This window comes from Microcebus murinus, chromosome 8, assembly GCF_040939455.1.
Source record: "Microcebus murinus isolate Inina chromosome 8, M.murinus_Inina_mat1.0, whole genome shotgun sequence".
Lineage (NCBI taxonomy): Eukaryota > Metazoa > Chordata > Mammalia > Primates > Cheirogaleidae > Microcebus > Microcebus murinus.
In genome coordinates this window covers 107,060,752-107,081,314 of record NC_134111.1, presented here as the reverse complement: position 1 = coordinate 107,081,314, position 20,563 = coordinate 107,060,752, and the positions used below count along the sequence as shown (strand labels likewise).

General features: G+C 50.4%; 1 protein-coding gene across 3 annotated transcripts in view; it reads right to left on the bottom strand.

The window, feature by feature from the left end:
• The window catches only part of FARP2 (FERM, ARH/RhoGEF and pleckstrin domain protein 2), a 123,065-nt gene that overhangs the window by 15,540 nt on the left and 86,962 nt on the right, over nt 1-20,563 (bottom strand). For all 3 annotated transcript variants that reach the window (XM_076006128.1, XM_012755609.2, XM_076006129.1), the window contains 5 exons: nt 10,088-10,266; nt 4,520-4,609; nt 3,965-4,098; nt 3,321-3,402; nt 309-546 (listed from right to left, as the gene is read on the bottom strand). In XM_076006128.1, the coding sequence (XP_075862243.1) occupies nt 309-546; nt 3,321-3,402; nt 3,965-4,098; nt 4,520-4,609; nt 10,088-10,266 (723 nt within the window). The remainder of the gene's footprint in view (nt 1-308; nt 547-3,320; nt 3,403-3,964; nt 4,099-4,519; nt 4,610-10,087; nt 10,267-20,563) is intronic.

Sequence of the window (20,563 nt, the reverse complement as noted above, 5' to 3'; positions counted from 1 at the left end):
ACTCCCTGTGACCCAAGCAGGGCACTCAGAGGTCTTCCCCTTGATGCTCAGGTCTGGGATTGAGAGGGACCCTCCCCTAGGGCGGCGGAGCAGAGCAGCTTAGACCTGGTGTTGCCTGGGACGTGCTCGCCGCCGACAGCTGGGGGGAGGGAGGCCAGCAGCCAGAGCTGACCGCCGCAGTCCCTGGTTCTCCTGGGCAGAGCACCCTGTGCGTCCAGTTAAGCAAGCAGCCCCTAGGTTTCCTGAAGCCATTCCTGCCTCCAGCCACAGCAGGCCTTGAGGTGCAAGGGCCTGGTGCCCCCACTCACCGTGGCAGTCGGCGTAGTCGCGGTGCCCGGGTGCGTAGGACCCGCACAGCCGGCCCAGCAGCAGGCGGTAGTGCACCAGCCGCTGGATGGGCTTCAGCAGGAACGTGTTGAGCGGCAGGTAGCAAACCTTCTGGAGCTCAAACTCTTTGTACACCGCCTCCAGCTTCTTAAAGCGTTTGGTGGCCTTTTCCAGTTCTGTCAGGACCTCGTCGTGTCTTTGGAAATAGCTGGTAAACTCCTGTGGAGGCACGAAAGGAGAGTGTGGAGGTCAGGGGGCGTGGAGGAGGGATCCAGTGGGAAAATGGCCTGCTCGCCTGGACACACAGGGATGCACAGGCCAGCATGTGTGAGCCGGAGCGTGTCTTGCCCGTCGCACACTCTACCGTGGCCTGTGCCTCACTGCTGCCGGATGCCAGGCCCACGCCAGCTGTCCCCACTTCTCATGCTGCAAATGGACTGGTGGCCTCCTCCTCACTTTACAGGGGAAGAACGGAGGCTGGGAGGGCCACAGTGAGTGAGCGCTGGGCAGAGATTAAACAAAGCCCGCTAGAGCTCTGCCCGGTCTCAGGGCTGGCTCCAGAAGCTTCACTCAAGAGCAGAGCAAAGCGGTCATGCTGACCCAGTTGTCGGAATAATCATGCCTGATGATTTTACAACACGTGTCAAGTATACACATGTACAGATTCTGAGTGTTACACAAACATATTTAGTCTATACCTTCTAGAAGGTTTTATTACTAAACCAATTTATTATAATGAACATTAAAGATGACCTCATGGTATGACAAACTTGAGCAAACAGATTTGTACATATTTCAATTTTAAATTAGTGCAACTGCTTTTGGGATAGATAGAACTTTCTTTCTTTCTTTTTTTTTTTTTGAGACAGAGTCTCACTCTGTTGCCCAGGCTAGAGTGCCATGGTGTCAGCCTAGCTCACAGCAACCTCAAACTCCTGGGCTCATGCAATCCTACTGCCTTAGCCTCTTGAGTAGCCAGTACTACAGGCATGTGCCACCATGCCCGGCTAATTTTTTCTATACATATGTTTTTAGTTGGCCAATTAATTTCTTTCTATTTTTAGTAGAAACGGGGTCTCGATCTTGCTCAGGCTGGTTTCAAACTCCTGACCTTGAGCGAACCTCCTGCCTCGGCCTCCCAGAGTGCTAGGATTACAGGCGTGACAGGTGTGAGCCACTGTGCCCTGCCAGATAGAACTTTTTTTTTTTTTTTTTTTTTTTTTTTTTTTTGAGACAGAGTCTCACTTTGTTGTCCAGGCTAGAGTGAGTGCCGTGGCATCAGCCTAGCTCACAGCAACCTCAAACTCCTGGGCTCAAGCGATCCTCCTGCCTCAGCCTCCCGAGTAGCTGGGACTACAGGCACGCGCCACCATGCCCGGCTAATTTTTTCTATATATATTAGTTGGCCAATTAATTTCTTTCTATTTATAGTAGAGACGGGGTCTCGCTCTTGCTCAGGCTGGTTTTGAACTCCTGACCTTGAGCAATCCGCCCGCCTCGGCCTCCCAAGAGCTAGGATTACAGGCGTGAGCCACAGCGCCCGGCCTCCAGATAGAACTTTGTAATTGAGAACTTGGCTCAGAAACCCAAAAAAGCATCAGGTTAGGAAAGGGGGGTCTGAGCAGAATAGAACTCTTTAAGCGGGTCTATCCGAAGACAGAACAGAGTAAACTCTAGGTGTGGGGTGTAGCCAGAGTCCAGCAGGGCTGGGGGGAAGTGGGACAGGAGAGGGATGGAGGAGGAGGCAGCCCAGGAGTGGTCACAGCGGCAAGTGGCTCAGGAGTGACCGCGCCTCAGGGCTGCCTTGGTGACTATGTGTGTAGCATGAAGGGATGCCCCATGTCTGCTCAGCAAAAGGAAGACCCCTGAACAGTGAATGTGCACCTGCACTGTGGATGGGAACACCTGTGGCAATTGGTCCTAATGGAGGGACATCTCACTGCCCACATGGCACTGACTCTGTCTTCCTAGGCACACTCTGCCCCCCTCCCCGAGCTCCACTCTCAAGGGAGACCCTGGACAATGAGCCCAGCAGCCCCATATTCCCCACACCAGCTGTGGGCACTCTGTCCCAAAGGAACCTTGTACTGGTGGAGACCATGTCCTGGGAGGATCTTGTCCTGGGGGAATGTTGTCCTGGAGTACCCTGTCCTGAGGGGGGACCATGTTGTGATCTTCTGAGAAGGACTCTGTTTTGGGGGATCATATCCTGGCAGATATTCTATTCTGGGGATCCTGTCCTGAGGGAGACCCTGGTCTGAGATGATCCTGGTCTGAGGAAATCTCTGTCCTGAGTGGACCCTGGTTTAAGGGGATCCTAGTCTGAAGTGATCCTCCTGAGGGGAGCCTGGTCTGAGGTAATCGGTTGGCCTCAGGGGACCCTGGTCTGCCCCTTATCACTCTCCTGAGGGGATGCTGGTCTGAGGTGATTGCTGACCTGAGGGGGCTCTGGTATGAGAGGTGTTACCAGTCCTAAGGTAACCCTGGTCTGAGGTGATTGTTGGCTTGAGGAGACCCTGTTCCAAGGGGACCCTGATCTGAGGTGGTATCTATTCTGAAGGGACCTTTGTCTGAGGTGACCCTGGTCTGGGGTGATTGCTGTCCTGAGGTCACCTGGTCTGAGGGGGTCCCTGGTCTGACTGAGGTGACTGCTGTCCTGAGGTGATCACTGTCTGAAGGGAATGGTGACTTGAAGGGACCCTGCTCTGAGGGGATGCTGGTTGGAGGAGATCCTTGTCTGAGGTGATCTTGGTCCTGAGGGGATCTGGGTCTGAGGTGACCTTGGTCCTGAGGGGACTCTTGTCTGAGGTGACTGCTGTTCTGAGAGGATGCTATTCCAAGGTGATCATGGTTCTGAGGTGATTGCTAGCCTGAGGAGAACACTGGCCTGATGGGAGCCTGTTTGAGTAAGGCTGCTCTGAGGGGAAGGATGAATGCACTTGCATCCACAGTACTTGTGCTAGGCCTGGAGTCACCAGGCAAACTCGTCCTACCTTTAACTGTCGCATGTTCCTGAGCAGAATGTCCCCGATTCGTTGATGACTGCCTTTGGCATGGGCATTGGAGGGCCCTTCCCTGAGTAAAGAGGAACAAAGAAGTTTAAATCCTATGAAAGCTTGTGGCAGATACCATAATTTAATGCTAGTATGACTGGCTGCCTGATCAGTCAGACCAATGTCAAGGACATGCTCTGAGGTAGAAGGCCCCGAGTCAGGGCCTGCACTTGACAGAAGTAATTATTACACATCTGGGCATTCTCTAAAAAAGATAATGAGCCTACAAAGGGGTCATCCACTATTAACTTGCTCCTTTCATTCTCTTTTCTAGGAGAGAATGAATAAAGGTTATTATTACATTTCTACCTCTTCCCACAGGATTTTAAAATATAATTCAATGAAATAGTGATTCTTCTGGATTAGTTTTTGAAGAAGGGAAGTCTTGAGAGCAGTGATGGGGATGAGGGCAGGGGCTGCTCACATCAGGGTCCAAGTCTCAGGGGCTACCCTTGTGGGGGTCCAGGGTGAGGGGGCCACCAGTGTGTGCTGTGGGGGGTCTAGGACATGGAGGCTATCAATGTGGGGATCTCCTGTGTGTGGGGTCCAGGACACAGGGGCTGCCCGGTATGCGGTGGTGTTACCAGAGTGCCAGCCTCTGCTCCACCTCACGCAGGAAGCCTCTGTGGAACTCGTAGATGGGATCGATGTTGGAGAAGAGCAGGGTCATCAGTGTGGCAGGCATGGCGTCCTCCTTGACCACTGCGCTGCGGAACCACTGTGGGAGGAGGCTCGGTGTGACAGGAGGCCTGGCCCTTGCTGGGGACTGAGAAACTGTGCCCCTGAGGGCCTGTGACCACAGGACACCCAGCAACAACCCTCCAGTAACCGCCTACAAAGACAGCTCAAATTAGCACTACAGACATTCTCTGCTGACCATCCAATTTTCAAACACAAGAAAACAACTCTAGGTCAAGATATTCAAATGGCACATTCCCATCTTTACTGCTTCACAAAAACTTGGACCTCAATGTTTTGACATGCCTCAGAATAAATGTTTTAAGGCAGACATATTTAATAAAATATATACATGTGAGTTTCATGATTATCAAAAGGTATTTCTCAGGATGGAGCCTCTGTCTGTGTTTAGATATAAGACGCATTAAGAAAAAAATCAAAGTAATCAAGGACTTTCATACCACAGTAATAACTTCTAAATCTTTCAGGTATGTTCGCTCTGTAGCAAGAATCTCCTTTGCTATGAAATAGGCTTCGTCTGCAGGCATGCGCTGAAAGAAGCAGAGACAAGCCGTGAGCATGTGTCTGGGGGACATTACCGTTTCTATCTGGGGAGGGCCTGAAGTTTCTAATACTGGCTTTCTTCTGCTTAAGTTAACATCATTCCAGGGTTTTCATCCCTAATTGTTGAAGGGATTTATTTCTGAGTAAAATCACAGTCACAATTAAGCCCAGGTGTATCTCCTTCAAATGTTTTTCTCATTTTATGTTAATTCTTTTGGAGAAGAGAACTGCTGTTCAAATAACAGGTAAACAGGGTTGAAGCTTATTTTTGGTTTTGTGATAAAATTATTGTTCAGATATCACTGCCAGTGGTATGGCTTGTTAACACAGATCCGTGAGTGTGAGTGTGATTATGATTAAGCCTAACTCGGGAAGAAAGTCATTAAAATGACCCAACAGTGCACATTCTAGATGTGCCTGTATCAGAGTACTTCCTTGATGCAGAGGTGGGCCTGACCCCAAGCTCAGCTTTCAGCAGGACTAGAGATGGCCCAGCCCTGCGAGCTTCTAAATCTGCCAGGGTTGTCTCTGCCCAACGTGCTGGTGCCACACAGGCAAGTCAGCAGCGGGGACCCTCTGCACCTCATCCAACTCTGCATTCCTGGCAAAGCACACTCCTCACAACGCCCTCGGTAGGTGCTGTGTACCATACCTGGAGGGGCCTCCCCACCTTGGGCCCCTTCCCATCCTGAGCCCCTCCAAGAGCTGCCCTCTGTCAAGGCCCTCTTCTCCCTCCTCTCCCATCTCCCAGCAACCACGGTCCCGCTCTGGCCCACGGGAGCGGCTTGCCTGCTCCACCACCACCCTGTGGACTTCTTTAGGGCAGACGGTCCCTGCACTCACTGTGCAAACATCAACGGGGCATGTGCCAGCTCTGAACAGGCACCTGGGACGTGCCCATGAGCAAAGGTCCCTGCTCCCCTTTAGCTGGCATCCTCCCAAGAGGAGACAGGAAGGGTGAGACACAAAATTAACATGGAAGTCCCACATCATGGCAGAAAACAGCTGAGGAAAGTAGAGAGCAGAGCAGGGGAGGGGCTGGAGGAAGGGGGGATGGGGCAGGCCACAGCCTCACTCAGAGGGGTCAGGGTAGCCAGCAGACAGGTCAGAGATCAGGGGTTGGAGTGGGGGGGCAGTAGGGTGGTAGGAGAGGGTGAGACAGGTTACTGGAGGGAAGGCAGGGCATGTGGGGCCTCTGGGGTCTATGTGAATGCAGCGTGACTTGCTCCGACCCCAGTACCAGCGCTGGCAGCATGCGGAGGGGGAGGGGTGGGACCCTGAACACCTTCTGGGTTGAGCCCACTTGAGTTCTGGTGCGGCTGCGACGTGTGAGGGATGGAGGTGGCCACGACGGCAGCAGTTTTTGGCTGAAGCCCAAGGTGGGGAGGCCCCTCCAGGTATGGTACACAGCACCTACCGAGGGCGTTGTGAGGAGTGTGCTTTGCCAGGAATGCAGAGTTGGTACGGCTGCGACGTGTGAGGGATGGAGGTGGCCACGACTGCAGCAGTTTTTGGCCGAAGCCAAGGGGAAGCCCGGTCGCCATGGCCCTAGGCGGGGAGGGCCACAGGGCTGGTCCTGGGGGAGATGGGCCGAGTCTGCACCACGGGAGTCCGAGTGTGCTTCCGCCAGAGCGAGAGGCACTGGGCGCCCGAGGGGCTGGGCGGGAGGCGGCCCACGTCGTCCTCCCTGGGCCCAGGCCAGTCCAGGACTGGCGGGGGCACCCTGCAGGGCGGCCCCACCTTGTGGGTGAAAGGGCGATGCAGCTGCCCAGGAGCCGCCGACTCGGCTGGCCGAAGGGGAAGCCCGTCCCCAAGACGTTCCGCTCGAAGCCACCACAGTCTGTCCCTGTGCCAGGAGCGCCGGCCCTTCACCCATGGAGCAGCCAAATCACCTTTCCAACCCCTACACTTTTCCCATTTTTTCCTTTTGGGCTGCATGATGTTAAAAATGACTTTTTCTTTCTTTCTTTTTTTTTTTTTTTTGAGACAGACTCACTTCTTTTGCCGGGGCTAGAGTGCTGTGGTGTCAGCCTAGCTCACAGCAACCTCAAACTCCTGGGCTCAAGTGATCCTCCTGCCTCAGCCTCCCAAGTAGCTGGGACTACAGGCATGTGCCACCATGCCTGGCTAATTTTTTATGTTTTTAGTTAGCCAATTCATTTCTTTCTATTTATAGTAGAGACGGGGTCTTACTCTTGCTTAGGTTGGTCTTGAACTCCTGACCTTGAGCAATCCACTCGCCTTGGCCTTCCTAGAGTGCTAGGATTACAGGCATAAGCCACCACATCTGGCCAAAAATGACTTTTTCAAATACAAATTCGGTATAATCTTTTAAAAAAGTCTTTTCTCCACCTCAGCTTGATATGCCCAGTGAACTCCCTGGGGTCGGAGTTGGCCCCAAGGGGCCCATGTTTATGGTCTGGGAGGCCCCCGCTTCCCCCACACGGCTAAGGGACAGGGCTTTTGGACATTAACACCCCCGAAACTGTCAGCCTTGGGCCCCAGGGGAGGGTCCAGGCAGGAGATACGGCTTCCAAGTGCGTCCGCCTTCCCACGGGGGCCTCAGCACGCTGCACCAGCCTCACCCAGGGCTGGGGCAGACGCACGGCCCAGGACAGCCACGGTGGGCTCCGCCGGTGGGTGATGGGGATGTGAGGGGCGCAGTGGTCAGGAGGAGCCGCCAGGGAGGCCACGTGGCCATCCTGTGCCCTTGTTAGCCCACAGAAAACGTCGAAGGAAACTCGTGGGGAAAGCACAAGAGCTGCTTGCTCTGTCCCCCACTTTTCTGGATCGATGTCCAACCTGAGCTCCAAGCAAGCCAGGGACACGTGGGCAGCAAGGGACAATCCCGGAAGGAGAGCACGGTTCCCGCCAGCTTTGCTGCCTGTCACCAAGGGAAATGCCTGTGTGTCCACCACAGCTCTCAGCTTCACGCACACACAGGGAAAGAGGCGCCTGCCATCTGTGGCCTTCCCACCTTTTGAATGTTGTTGGTCCTTCTTAGTCCCTATGAAAAAGGAGAGTGTCCCTGTCTGCGTCAATGGCAGACGCTGGGGAGGAGGGGACAAGACGACATCCCTGGGGGCTCAGAGGGTCAGGTAGCTCCTCTACCCACAGCTGAGCAGCCAGAAGCCTGACAAGGTCCGGTCCCCGACGGGAACACTGGGGGGCCTCCCTGCCACCTGCTGCAGCCGTGGTGGGGTCACCAGTGACCACCCCTGCCCCCAAACCAGCTCAAAGCTGGCTCACCTGGGAGCCTGAGTCTGCTCACAACCCCTTCATGCCCAGGGAATGGGCTCGCCTGGGGCAGTGGCAAGAAAAGGCCATCCCTGCCACTCTGGCACCCACCTGTGCCAGATGCCGCCCTGCTCCTCACGCCCAGGTACGCAGAACTGGATCAGAGTTGCTCCCCAAGGACAGGTGGCAGGAGACACTGGACCAGAGCCAAGGGTCCCTGGCACAGGGCTGGAGCCTACGGCCCGCTTAAGAGAGCCTCCTGCAGTGACCCAGCCACCAGCCCCTGGAGATCGCAGCTCTGTGAGGGCTCCCAGGGTCGTGTCGTTATCAACAAGCTCCTCTCTCAGGGCCACACACCGTCAGCCCAGGTATCCCCAGGTGTGACAAGCTGTCACCCCTCAGAACCACCCAAAGAATCAACCATGTTTTTTAATGCAAAAAGTAACAAATGAGGGTTTTGTTTGTTTGTTTGTTTTTTGAGATACAGTCTCACTCTGTTGCCTGGGCTAGAGTGCCGTGGCATCGGCCTAGCTCACAGCAACCTCAATCTCCTGGGCTTAGATGATCCTCCTACCTCAGCCTCCCGAGTAGCTGGGACTACAGGCTTGCGCCACCATGCCCGGCTAATTTTTTTTTCTATATTTTTTTAGTGGCCCGGCTAATTTCTTTCTATTTTTAGTAGAGATGGGCTCTCGCTCTCGCTCTTGCTCAGGCTGGTCTTGAACTCCTGACCTTGGGCGATCTTCCTGCCTGGGCCTCCCAGAGTGCTAGGATTACAGGCGTGAGCCACCGCGCCTGGCAGAGAATTTAGTTTTAAAAACATTGCCTCCCAGCCACTTCTGTTTTTGTACCAAACAAACAGTGAGCTGAACGGATTGTGGTTAGGCTTCCAAAACACATAAATAAAAAGATGTCCACAAGCCGCCATCTCACTGACAAACAGGAGCGTCCAAGGGGCCAGCCTCGGCCTCCGTGGGCCGGGCTGACGGGGCCGAAGCCGACGAGGACAGAGTGGTGGCCCCGGGACTGGGGCCTGCCCTGGCCACATGTCTCGTGTACGCCTTGCTGCCTGCCCCGTTTGGGGGGTGCGCTCACTCAGGGCGGGGGCCAGGGCACCCCGGGGCCCAGGGAAGGAGGCACCTGCCCCACACCACGTGGAGCCAAGTCAGCGCACAGGCGCCACGCCCCTGCTGAGAGATCACCACGCGCAAGTGCCCCGAGGGTGGCCCTGCCCCGGGGAAGACGCAGTCTTGGCCAGAACAGACTTCCTTTGGCCAACTCAGGGCACAACACGAGCAGGAGTGCGGTGGGACCACGAGGACAGCACCTGACCTGGGCGCCCCTCCCGCTCAGGGCCCCCCGCCCCTCTCCAGGCCCAGCACCGTCCACAGCCCGTTCTCTTCCCCAACCTCAAACTCCTGGGACCTGGTGTCTGTAGCGCCACTGGCGAAACCACAGCCACGGGAGGACCCACCGACCGCCTTCCCCACGACATCGCCAGGCTGCAGGGGGAAGGCCAGGGAAGTGGACGCCACCTTCACACCACGGTACCGCCGCCACCAGCTGCTCCGCCAACGAGCAGCCCTCTCTGCTCAGTCACTTTCTACCTGCAGACTCTTGGCGTGTGACCTCACTCCTGCCACCGCTGACAAGGGACCCGCAGGGGCCACGGCCCTGACTTTCTACCACGAATCCCCAGCCCTGCCTGCAGCCCACACCAGCCACCCCTCCCACTCACGGGCTCCTCTGCTGCCCACCCGCCTCCGCAGGTCTCCTACCCAAGAGCCCCCGTGGCCCCTACACACGGCGGGGCCCCCAGTCAGCCTCCCTTGGCACCCAGATCTTCACTCCCACCAACTCAGTTGTGGAAGTGGAAGCCCGACCAAGTGAGGAGGGCAGGAAGGAAGGGAGAGCAGGGGCTGAAAGCACCCCCAGGGCTGGGCCCCTCCTGGTCCCACCCACCCCTAGGACCCAGCCTGACGCCGGGACCCACGAGTGCCAGGAACTGTTCGCTAAATGAACAAGGAAACTTGTCTTCGCACAAAGGAAGCTGCAGGGCCCCAGAAGGTAACTGGAGGATCTAGGAGGAGCTTTCGCTTGGGGTGCTGGCCTAGCCTCTCCTCTCTGCCCAGGAGGCTCCTGGTGGGGTGGGCACAGAGCCACGCCCGCCGCAGGCTCCCACGTGGGCTCCACCCAGCCATGGCCCCTCTGCCCCGGGTCGGGCCCACCTTGGGTTTTGGCTCGTCCTCGTCGTCCATCCTGGCTCCACCAGCGTTGCTGAGGACAGGGCTCAGGAGGGGGGACGGGCCCTGCTCGGCTGGGCCCAGAGTCGCCTGGAGCGCAGGGCTCAGGCTCAGGGGGCTCTTCTGGCTGGAGGGAGAAGGCTGAGGGGTATCCACGGAAAGGCCTGGAAATGAACGGGGTGGGGGTGGAGCGAGACATGAGAACAGCGAGACGCTGGCTGACAACCACCACCGCACGGCTCACCACCTGCCAGACACCACAGGGACTGGGCTTGGCTGCCGGGCACTTCCTGGAAAACGTGTACGAAGCCTCTATCACATGTTGTTTTAAACATAAGATGGAAATGGAAATAGGTTGATGTTGATGAGTCCCATTTCAGAGACCAGCCACAGCTGTGGGCCCCCCTAGACCTCTGAGGGGCCTTGTGTTTCTAGGGGCTTCTTTTTGCTTTAGAGAAGATGCAACTGTGACAAAAATAAGCATCAGAGAGTCTGCAATGCAAAGGCATGGTCAGGGAGAGGGATGTTTTCTGTGTCGGTGGATGTGAAACCAATGCTACCTTATCTGGAAAAGTAATGTCTATTTTAAGGCCAAACTTATCAACATTCCTCAAAAAAATGGAATCTCATAAAATTGCTCAATTCATGCGATTGTTTTCTACTTCCTTGAGTTTTTCATTAATGAGAATTTTCATTTTCTAGAATTATATCACAATAATACTTAATTATTTTTGTTGCTACTTTTTTTTTTTTTTGAGACAGAGTCTCGCTTTGTTGCCCAGGCTAGAGTGAGTGCCGTGGCGTCAGCCTTGCTCACAGCAACCTCAAACTCCTGGGCTCAAGCAATCCTGCCTCAGCCTCCCGAGTAGCTGGGACTACAGGCATGCGCCACCACGCCCGGATAATTTTTCCTATATCTATTAGTTGGCCAATTAATTTCTTTCTATTTATAGTAGAGACGGGGTCTTGCTCTTGCTCAGGCTGGTTTTGAACTCCTGGCCTCAAGCAATCTGCCTTCCTTGGCCTCCCAGAGTGGTAGGATTACAGGCGTGAGCCACCGTGCCCAGCCAATACTTAATTTTTTTACTTCTTAAAACAATGTTTGAGTACACAGGTGCTAAAGTTGCAGCCCAGTTCTAAGAAGGCTGATGATGAGGTGTATTTCATTGCACATTTTATAATAAAGAAATTTCCTTACCTTTTTAAAAAAATTTTTCAAAGGTTAATTTCTATTGTTTTCTATGGAAAACCAGTAATTATTAAGTGTAAAATTTTAACCATATCATTAAAGTAGAATTTTACAGGGAAAATTTAACTACTGTTCAAAAACTACTAGTGATGGAAATTTACATTTCCAAGTCTATAGTGTTTTAATACTGAAACTACCATTATTTCCAACCATGATTATTATTAATAAATTGGCTTACCAAAGGCTGGAATAGAAGTAACTGGATTCGAGCCCCTGGTTACATAAATGCCACCACACCAAGGGACCTCCTCACTCCACCCACAACTGGCTTCAAAGCAAGATTCCCTTACACTATTGTTGGAGTCTTCAAATGCAGTTGTCTACAGTGACCAGATTGTAAAACCAGAACTTGGTTTATTTAACCTAAAACATGTAAGTGTGTAGGTAGATTAGTGCAGAGTAGCTTCTTGGAGAACAGCTGCCACGATTCCTGCCCATGGGGTGGGCGAGAGCAACTGAACTGCTAACCTTTCAGTGGGACACGGGAGATGGAGGGACGAGGGCCTTTTTTCACATTGACAAATTCAGAGACCTGGACAGACCTTGCCTGCAGCTAGCTGGGGATTCCGTTTATCAAGGCTCACGATGGCACAGCTGTCCTTTGGAATTTTTCACAAGATACATTTAAAACACGAGGAAACATTCATCGCTGTAGGAAACCTAGGCAATGTCACTATGTGTAATCATTAACAACCAATTTATCAGAACTTGCTTTTTTTATTGCACATTTGGTTAAAATATGCTAAGCAACCTTAAAATAATATAAAATTCCTACTTCCCCCTCCCCACTCCAGGACAGCTTGGTGCTTGTCACTTCCAAAGGGACCAAAGCAGGGCTAGCCCCTGAGGCATGGGTTACGTCCTGCTTGAGAAGAGGCACGTTTCCAGATACGCTCTTTAGGGTTTGGGATCCAGAATCTTTTGTCCCTAATAAGCCAGAATTACATAATGAGATAATTCTACATAATGAAAGCCCAGAGAGAAGTCCAGAAGCTACTAACAACTTATCTATTTATTCTTCACAACTGTGTTGTTCGGAGTGTAATAGCTAAAACATTTTACATTTGGTGGTCATGAAAGTAAGCAGGCGCTTGCTATTTCACCCTCGAGTCTCCCGGGGGTCCCCACGGCACCTCACCACAGAAGGACAGTCCCACGGCAGCTTACAGAGTCCACAGTGCACCAGAGAGTCGCTGCGAAGTCTGACGTTAGGGCTAAGCAGCAGGTGAGATGTGCATTCCCGACAGGGACACTGTCCTGTGTGCTGCTGTGACATGCTGGGGTGACAGGAGAGCAGACCAGAGTGCCACTCCCCAGACACCCCGAACAAACAACTCCCCAGGGAGGGAACCCCCCTTACAGCTGGCTGCTCAACTGGAATAAACCACTTTTGGTTCTGTGGAGGTAAAAAGTTGTCACTTTATCATTGTAAATACTATTTCACAAATCATTGTTAACTAAGTTAATCTTTTAACTAAATAGCTTAAAAAGTACCACAGACTGCTATTAAACATTTCTCTCTTTCTCTCTTTTTTTTAAGACACAGGGTCTTCCCATGGTACCAGGCTGGACTTGTGCTCCTGGGCTCAAAGGACCCTGCCATATGGCTGGGACTACAGGCATGTGCCACAGCACCCAGCTTACACATCGCCTGTAATCAAATCTGTCAGCTCCAGCAAACCCATCATACCTACTTCAAATTACACATAGATCCTACATGATAAAGAAATCTGTGGTGAGATATTTTTTCAAGCAAGTGGCCATCAATGTGTAAAATTTCTTTTTTAAAAATAGCCCAGTCTTTTGAAAAAATGTTTTATAATATCTATCTATCTATCTATCTATCTATCTATCTATCTATCTATCTATCATCTATCTATCTATCTATCTATCTATCTATCTATCTATCTATCTATCTATCTATCTATCTATCTATCTATCTATCTATCTATCTTTTTGTAGAGACAGAGTCTCACTCTGTTGCCCAGGCTGGTCTTGAACTCCTGGCTTCAAGTGATCCTTCCGCCTCAGCCTCCCAGAGTGCTGGGATTACAGGTGTGTCCACCACACTCAGCCAACATGTAAAGTTCCTAAACTTGAGGTTGTTGCCTCCATGCCCTGTTTTGTATGAGCCATTGTTTTTGTACCCAGAAAACATTTTTAGCTAAAGTCATATATACTCCACAGAAGTAAAACAAATGGGGTCTGTGGCCCCCCAGGGGTGCTTTCCAGAAGTGACATATGGCAGAATAAAGCCAGTGTAATTCAGGCTCTGCAATAACGTAAAAAAGACACCTGGCCTAGGGCTCCCCTGCCTTAGAAAATCCTTCTGACATTAATAATATATATCAGAATGCATGACTTAAAAGCAGATGTCTTAAGAATCTTTTTTTTTTTAAGAGACGGTGTCTTGCTATGTCGTCCAGGCTGGAATGCAGTGGCGGGATCACAGCTCACTGCAGCCTTGAACTCCTGAGCTCGAACAATCCTCCTGCCTCAGCCTCCTTGGAAGACTACAGGTGCACATCATCATGCCCAGCTAATTTTTCTGTGTAGAAACAGTGTCTGTGTTGCTCAGGCTGGCCTCGGACTCCCAGCCTCAAGTGATCCTCCTGCCTCAGCCTCTCAAAGTGCTGGCATCACAGCTATGAGCCACTGCACCTAGCCCTCTTAAGAATTTTTGAAATGCTAAATACCAAGCTTTAGATGCCACAGAATGTGTTTACCAGTAACTGATGTGGTGAAGAATTAATCTTCAGTACTTGTGAAAACAGATCCCTATATCCAAAGTCCTCCGCTAAACAGCCAGAAAGAAGCAATACTGTTCTGAGTCACAAGTTGCCACTTTAAACTTCATTCAAACACAACTCTTGAAGGACACACCTACTACACACGAACATGACGCTCAACTATCCCACTATAACATCAAGAATGACCAATTTCTTTACCTGCTGATAAGAAATTCTTCAATTTCCAAAAGCAAACTATTTGAAACTGAGAGACACAAGCAGCAGTTATGTTTTACTGAGTTCTGCATCTCTGCTGGGGCGGGTCACAAGCTGCCCACTGGTGTTCACCAAGCAGCCTCACTGGTCACAGACTGTACTTGGGGAAAGAATGACATTTGATATGTCCTCACAGCTGCAAATTACAAGGTCTGATCGTCTTCAAATGATACTTAAAATTTAAAACTTATTTCAAACTGTTGGCAGTGAGGATCTCTGGCCGGTGATTTTCTTTGTGGCATTCTTCATTTCCAAAATTTTCTCAATATTCACCTTATAAATGTTGAAATAGCATTTAAAAACACAGCATTATACTTCTGTGCTTACCTTCGCTTTTTCCTTCAAGACACAGTTTTCATTCATCTAACTAGGTGACGAAACAGACATACCACACTTAGAGGAAAAGGTAAATTTACTTTTATTTCATGTTTAAATTCTCTTCTTTAAAATAAATGACTCTTGAAAATATATGCCTACGGTAATAGTGGAGGAAAAATCAGCTCCTGTTTGGCAAAATTCAAGGTCAAGCTGAAGGTTAATTTGAGAGTAGGAGGTGCAGGAAATAGAAAGTTTGACTCAAACAATGGACTGTGAATCCCAAAAGAAAAGGCAGGCATCAAACTGTCCAAAGGACCCAGGTGAATGTGAAGGTGACGAGTCAACAGAAAACTATGTCTGGCTTCACTACTGAACTAGGATGTCACGAGTCACTTTTACACAAAATCTGGCTCAAGATTAAAAGCGGGAGGTGGAAAACCGACGAATGATGAGGGTTCAAGCACCAGACCACCTCTGTGTATTTGTGCCCCACTGTCACGTCCACAGCAGGGATGTGAGGGTCTGACGCATGGTGCCCTCTGTTCAGGGCCATCGGGAGCCTTATGAGGTGGCACAGAGAGCTCCGGCCAGGGCCTGGCAGGGCGATCGGGGGAGCAGCCTCGGCTGCCGTCTCAGGGTTCAGAGAGCTACTTCAGCACACAAGGTGCTTCCATTACCTTTCATGGTTTTCCCCTTTGCTTTGTTCTAAATAAATAAGACCCTTTCTTTACGGAGGAAAACGGGTGCACTAACCTACACCACGAAGTCGTGCTGTGGCCGTCTGTCCAGACCAGCCGTCTGCCAGGTGTGTGTCTTCGTGTACACGGACAGGTGGTCCAGAGCCTCCGTGACTTTGTTCTAACAGAACTGACACGTTTTGTCTAAAACACTGAGAAATACATTGTGACTCGCGAGTCTTCTTACTGCGGCAACAGAGGCAAGGTACAAAACAGACTGTTCCCGTCAACTGAGTCGGTCTGCAGGGTGGTGTTCATTAGGAAAGGAATGCAATCTCAATTGACATATTTGGAAAACATTAAGGCCGCACAGCCTTTACCATCTAAATCAGTCATCCTATAGATCTAGCAGAGAAACGCTTTTGAGCAGTTTCTTGAAATCAGGTTTGATGCACAAGGCACACTCCCTCAGTCCTGAGTGGAGGGTGCTGGGCAGTGGTGGCCCCAGGACTGGGAGGGTGTCGCTCAGGGAGCAAGGCCAGTATGACGTGGAGGGTAAGCGAGGCCCCCGTGACTTACTCACTCTCCTCCAAGTGGGGATGTGGCTGAAGGGCCATGAGTCTCTTCTGACAGGAGCCCTTCTCGAACGTGCTGCCACCATGGCGCCTCTGCTTCCACGTGTCAGGACACAGAGTGCCAGGAGGGGCTTGCTGCCAGGTGCCTCCTGCCTCGGTTCAGGGACCCCAGTTTGCCCACCGGGTGCCAGGTGCCTCCAAATCCCAGGCAAGCACCATCCTCCTCCTGGAGTCAACGGCTGTGGCTCTGCATGCTCTGAGCACCCCAAAGGGTGAGGTGAGGAGCTCGTCCTCAAGGGCTCAAAAGGTGGGGGGCAGTGTCCACAGACACCCAACGCACGAGGCGGGCTGGCGAGGTGTGGACAGATCCACGGGGCAGCAAAAACTCCTACCGGCCAAATGGGAAATCCAAGCTCAGAGGTAGAGAAAAGACCTGCCCGGAATCTGAACTGCTACACTCCAGGTCAGGGATTTTGCAGGGTGGGTTCTAGCTGACTGGGGAACAAACAAGTAATAACATTCTTATTTTCAGAATTAAGAAGCCAACAGCATCTGTCTGTGCACAGTGAAAGCATGAAGGATATGAGGTTGCACCTTGGGGCCGGGTGCAGGGCCTCTGCCACACTGGCCACACATGCCCCGTCGGTGAGAGCAGGAAGCACTGAAAGAGAGCTGAGACTGAGAAGAAGCAAGGCACCTTCCCCTGCTGGCCTTCAACAGAGACGTCACTCACATCTGAAACAAGATGACCCACGTAAACGTCACGGTGTCTGTTTGTTGCTCAGAAGCCTAAGAAGCGAAGGAGACGTCAGTGAAGATGTAAAAAGTATGTGGCTGTTTCGGAGATTAACTTAATATGCAAAATAATCTCTAACTTATGTTAATTAAAACTATAAGTAAGAATAAGGAAAGAAAGCTGAAAAGCCAATTTAAAAATTCACAGTAAATATTTCCTTATTTTATTGAACAATTAAAAAACTCTAAATTAGTACATATCTGCAAATTTATAAATGGCAATTTCAATGGAAACAAATTTTACATAAGTACCACAAACCAGACAAAAAATGTCTCTTTCAAGAATGAACAAGTTCAAATGCATAAGGAAATTCCAGCTCATTTTCTCTTCATTTTCTCTGGGAATGCAAATGTTTTCACGCAAAGACAGCACCTCCCGAGCTAGGGGACCCTTCAGGCAAGGCTGCTGTGTGGAGAGAGAGGACGGCAGCATCTGCCTGCATCCCAGCCACCTGTGACGGCGTCTTTCTCACATGTGGCCCTGAGATGAGCCCCGGAGTGGGACAACGGCAGATACTATTCCACGGTCTCATAGATAAATGCACACATTTTCAACGCCAAGTCTCCAGGAGGACACTGACGTTTTCATCTACGGAATGGCTGTTCTAGTGAGGGATTTCTCTTTTGATGTTCCATGAGCCAGGTGGGAGTTAAGTACCTTGAAGACATACGTACTGGTATCAAATGTAACAAAAACACATGACAGCTACGGACATATGTGCGATGCATGTCATCATGTGATCATGACCACAGTACGTGCGATGTGCTACAATGACTCCTTAGAGCAGTGGAACAGAGAGGATCTTGAATTAAAAATCAAAATATACCCGTACACCAAAGCAATTAAAAAGGACTGGATCACCCCCAGCAAATGACAATAATGGGAATGACTTAACCAACAGGTTTAAAAGTTTTTCATATTAAACTTTTTTGGTGTGTTATTGCCCACCCCTCTATCGTTAGTACTAATTTAAAAATATGTGTTAACTGGAACAGGGAGTCATAATCTAATTCTATACTTAGAGAATCCCTTTGTAATATAAAAAAGGCACGTATCAATACCTTAATGATTTCAAAAATTATAATATATAGTATAACACATTTTTTAGTGTAGTCAATCATATTAACACATAACTGTACTGCTGTTAGACTTAGAATATGCATATATTGGCTTATATAAACTACCTTGAATTTGGAAACTTAAATACAAAAATAGACTTGATAACTAATAAAAATAAATATTCTGCCTAAGCAGAGTGGCAGACTTCATGGGCACAACAGGCGCTGCCCGCTGGTGGCCTTGACTGGAGGGAATATGCTGCAGGCTCGTGTCACCTGTCTGTGTGGACACACCTGGCTGCTATCACCTGTGTGGACACATCTGGTTGTGACTGCACCCTACGGGTGAGCCCTCCGGAGAGTCATCAAAGTAGCCCCTGTCTGAGACCACAGGCTCTTACCTCAGGCTGCAGGCGGAGCCTGGCAACTGTGTACCTTTAAGGTTCTGGGTGTAACTAAGGAGATCAATAGATTAAAGGAGAAAACTGTCAGCATTTTACAGGCACTTTCACCTACACATACTGAGCCTGCTGTCTCCAGATGTGAGACGTGCTGATTGGATTCCACCTACTTCCTCCAGTCTGAACACTCTGCCCTGCAGCCTGGCTTCCCTGGCCAGGCCTCTTGGCTGAGGACCACCCAGCACTCCTGCAAACACAAGCAAGGCCTGCTGCTGACTCAGGGCTCTGTGGCTTGGGGCCAAACCATTCTGGATGTCTTAATATTTAACCACTACAAACCATTTTATCAAGGTGAAAAAGAAGGGTGTCACTGCTTAACTGTTAGTGCAGAAAGACATAATGGTTGTAGGAAGCATTGGTCTTTGGCTTCTAAAGACCCTGTGCCCTGCACTCTCTGGCTTTTCCTTCAGTTTCTAAGTCCCGGCTTTTCCTTCAGTTTCTAATGCCCTGGGCAGGCATTACAACCCACTCAAAAGGGAAAGGGAAAGGGAGCTGTGAGTAGTAACTCAAGAGGAAGCCAAAACTGGTCTTTAAATTTTTATTTATTTATTTTTTTTGAGACAGAGTCTAGATCTATTGCCTGGGCTAGAGTGCAGTGGCATCAGCCTTGCTCACAGCAACTTCAAACTCCTGACCTTAAGCGATCCACCTGCTTCGGCCTCCCAGAGTGCTAAAATTACAGGTGTGAGCCACCCATCTGGCCTGGTCTTTAAATAAACTGTTTCATTACAAAGAAAAAGCTGTAACACTTAGAAGTTATTATGAACACTCTGGAAAAGGAAAGCTGTTCAAAATTTCTCCAGATCATGCCAAAAAGTTAAACCTGAACCTGAACATCACATCTTCCCTGGCACTGTTCACAGAGCATCCGGGCTGCTGGGCCCGTCCTAGAGCCGCTCTGCACCCCGAGGAGCTGCCAACCACACGGGCCTGTGGAAATCGGTGCAAGTGAGGGACTAGCACTTGGTGATGACGAGTGGCTGGTGGCTTGGTCCTGGTCAGTGTAGTGGTGCAATGGCAGGTCCAGCCTCCAGGGGGGCAGAGGTGGAGGGGCTGGTCCCAATGGTGGGACACGCAGCAGGCCCACCACCCAGCTTTTTCCTCAAGTCATTGGCACGAAAAGGGGTGGTTGGGGGGCGGAGGGACTCTTCTAAATGAAATGTAAAGGTTGGATGTAGTGAGCAGACTGTGTTTGGATCCTTACTTGAACCAAATGTTACTAGGCATTTTAAATACAACTAGGGGATTTATGTATGTTTTCAATATTAGATAATACCAAGAAATTATTGATATTGTACAAGAATGTATGTGTGGGGTTAGGTAAGAAAGTGTCCTCATGTGTCTGAGATACGTGCAGAAATTCTGAGGAAACTCACTATCATGACTGGGGTCTTCTCAAAAATATCATAGCAGGCCAGGCGAGGTGGCTCACGCCTGTAATCCTAGCACTCTGGGAGGCCGAGGCAGGCAGATCGTTTGAGCTCAGGAGTTCGAGACTTGTTTTAGCAAGAGTGAGACCCTGTCTATACTAAAAATAGAAAGAAATTAGTTGGACAACTAAAAATACAGACAAAAATTAGCTGTGCATGGTGGCACATGCCTGTAGTCCCAGCTACTAGGGAGGCTGAGGCAGGAGGATTGCTTGAGTCCAGGAGTTTGAGGTTGCTGTGAGCTAGGCTGACGCCACGGCACTCTAGCCTGGGCAATAGAGTAAGACTCTGTTTCAAAAAAAAAAAAAAAAGTCATAGCAGCAAACACAGAAGAAAAAAGGCACAGATGGAGCAAGAGTGGTAAGGTTGGTAACATTGAATCTGGGGTGACAGGGGTTCCTTATACTCCTCTTTCCACTTTTGTATATTTTGCAAACTTTTAAAATAAAAAACTAAAAAATTATCTTCAGAAGTGAAGTTCCCTTAACAAAAACCAAAGCAACAAAACCCATTTTATAGGAGGCACAGATGGCTAAGAAGAAAATTTATGCAGAATCTCCGACACGAGAGTGACGAGACACAGCTGCCTGGCACAGGGAGGGCTGCACCTTCCCCCGCACCAGGAGTGGTCCCTGCCCAGCAGCAGTGTGGGCTTGAAGCCACCCACACCTGACCTGCTGAGCAGACGCCAGCAAGGGTTCCCTTAAGGAAAAAAAAAGGGAGAAGAAAAGACAACTTCGTTAGCTCACAGCATCAACAGGTACATTCGTTAGGCAGCACTAATGATGAGGAGAGGCAGCTGTCACGTCAGGGTCACCATCTGCTCTTCTACTGCAGTCACATCATCTTTTCATAGACATCAGTCAGCTAAAACGGACTGCTGTACCCAAGT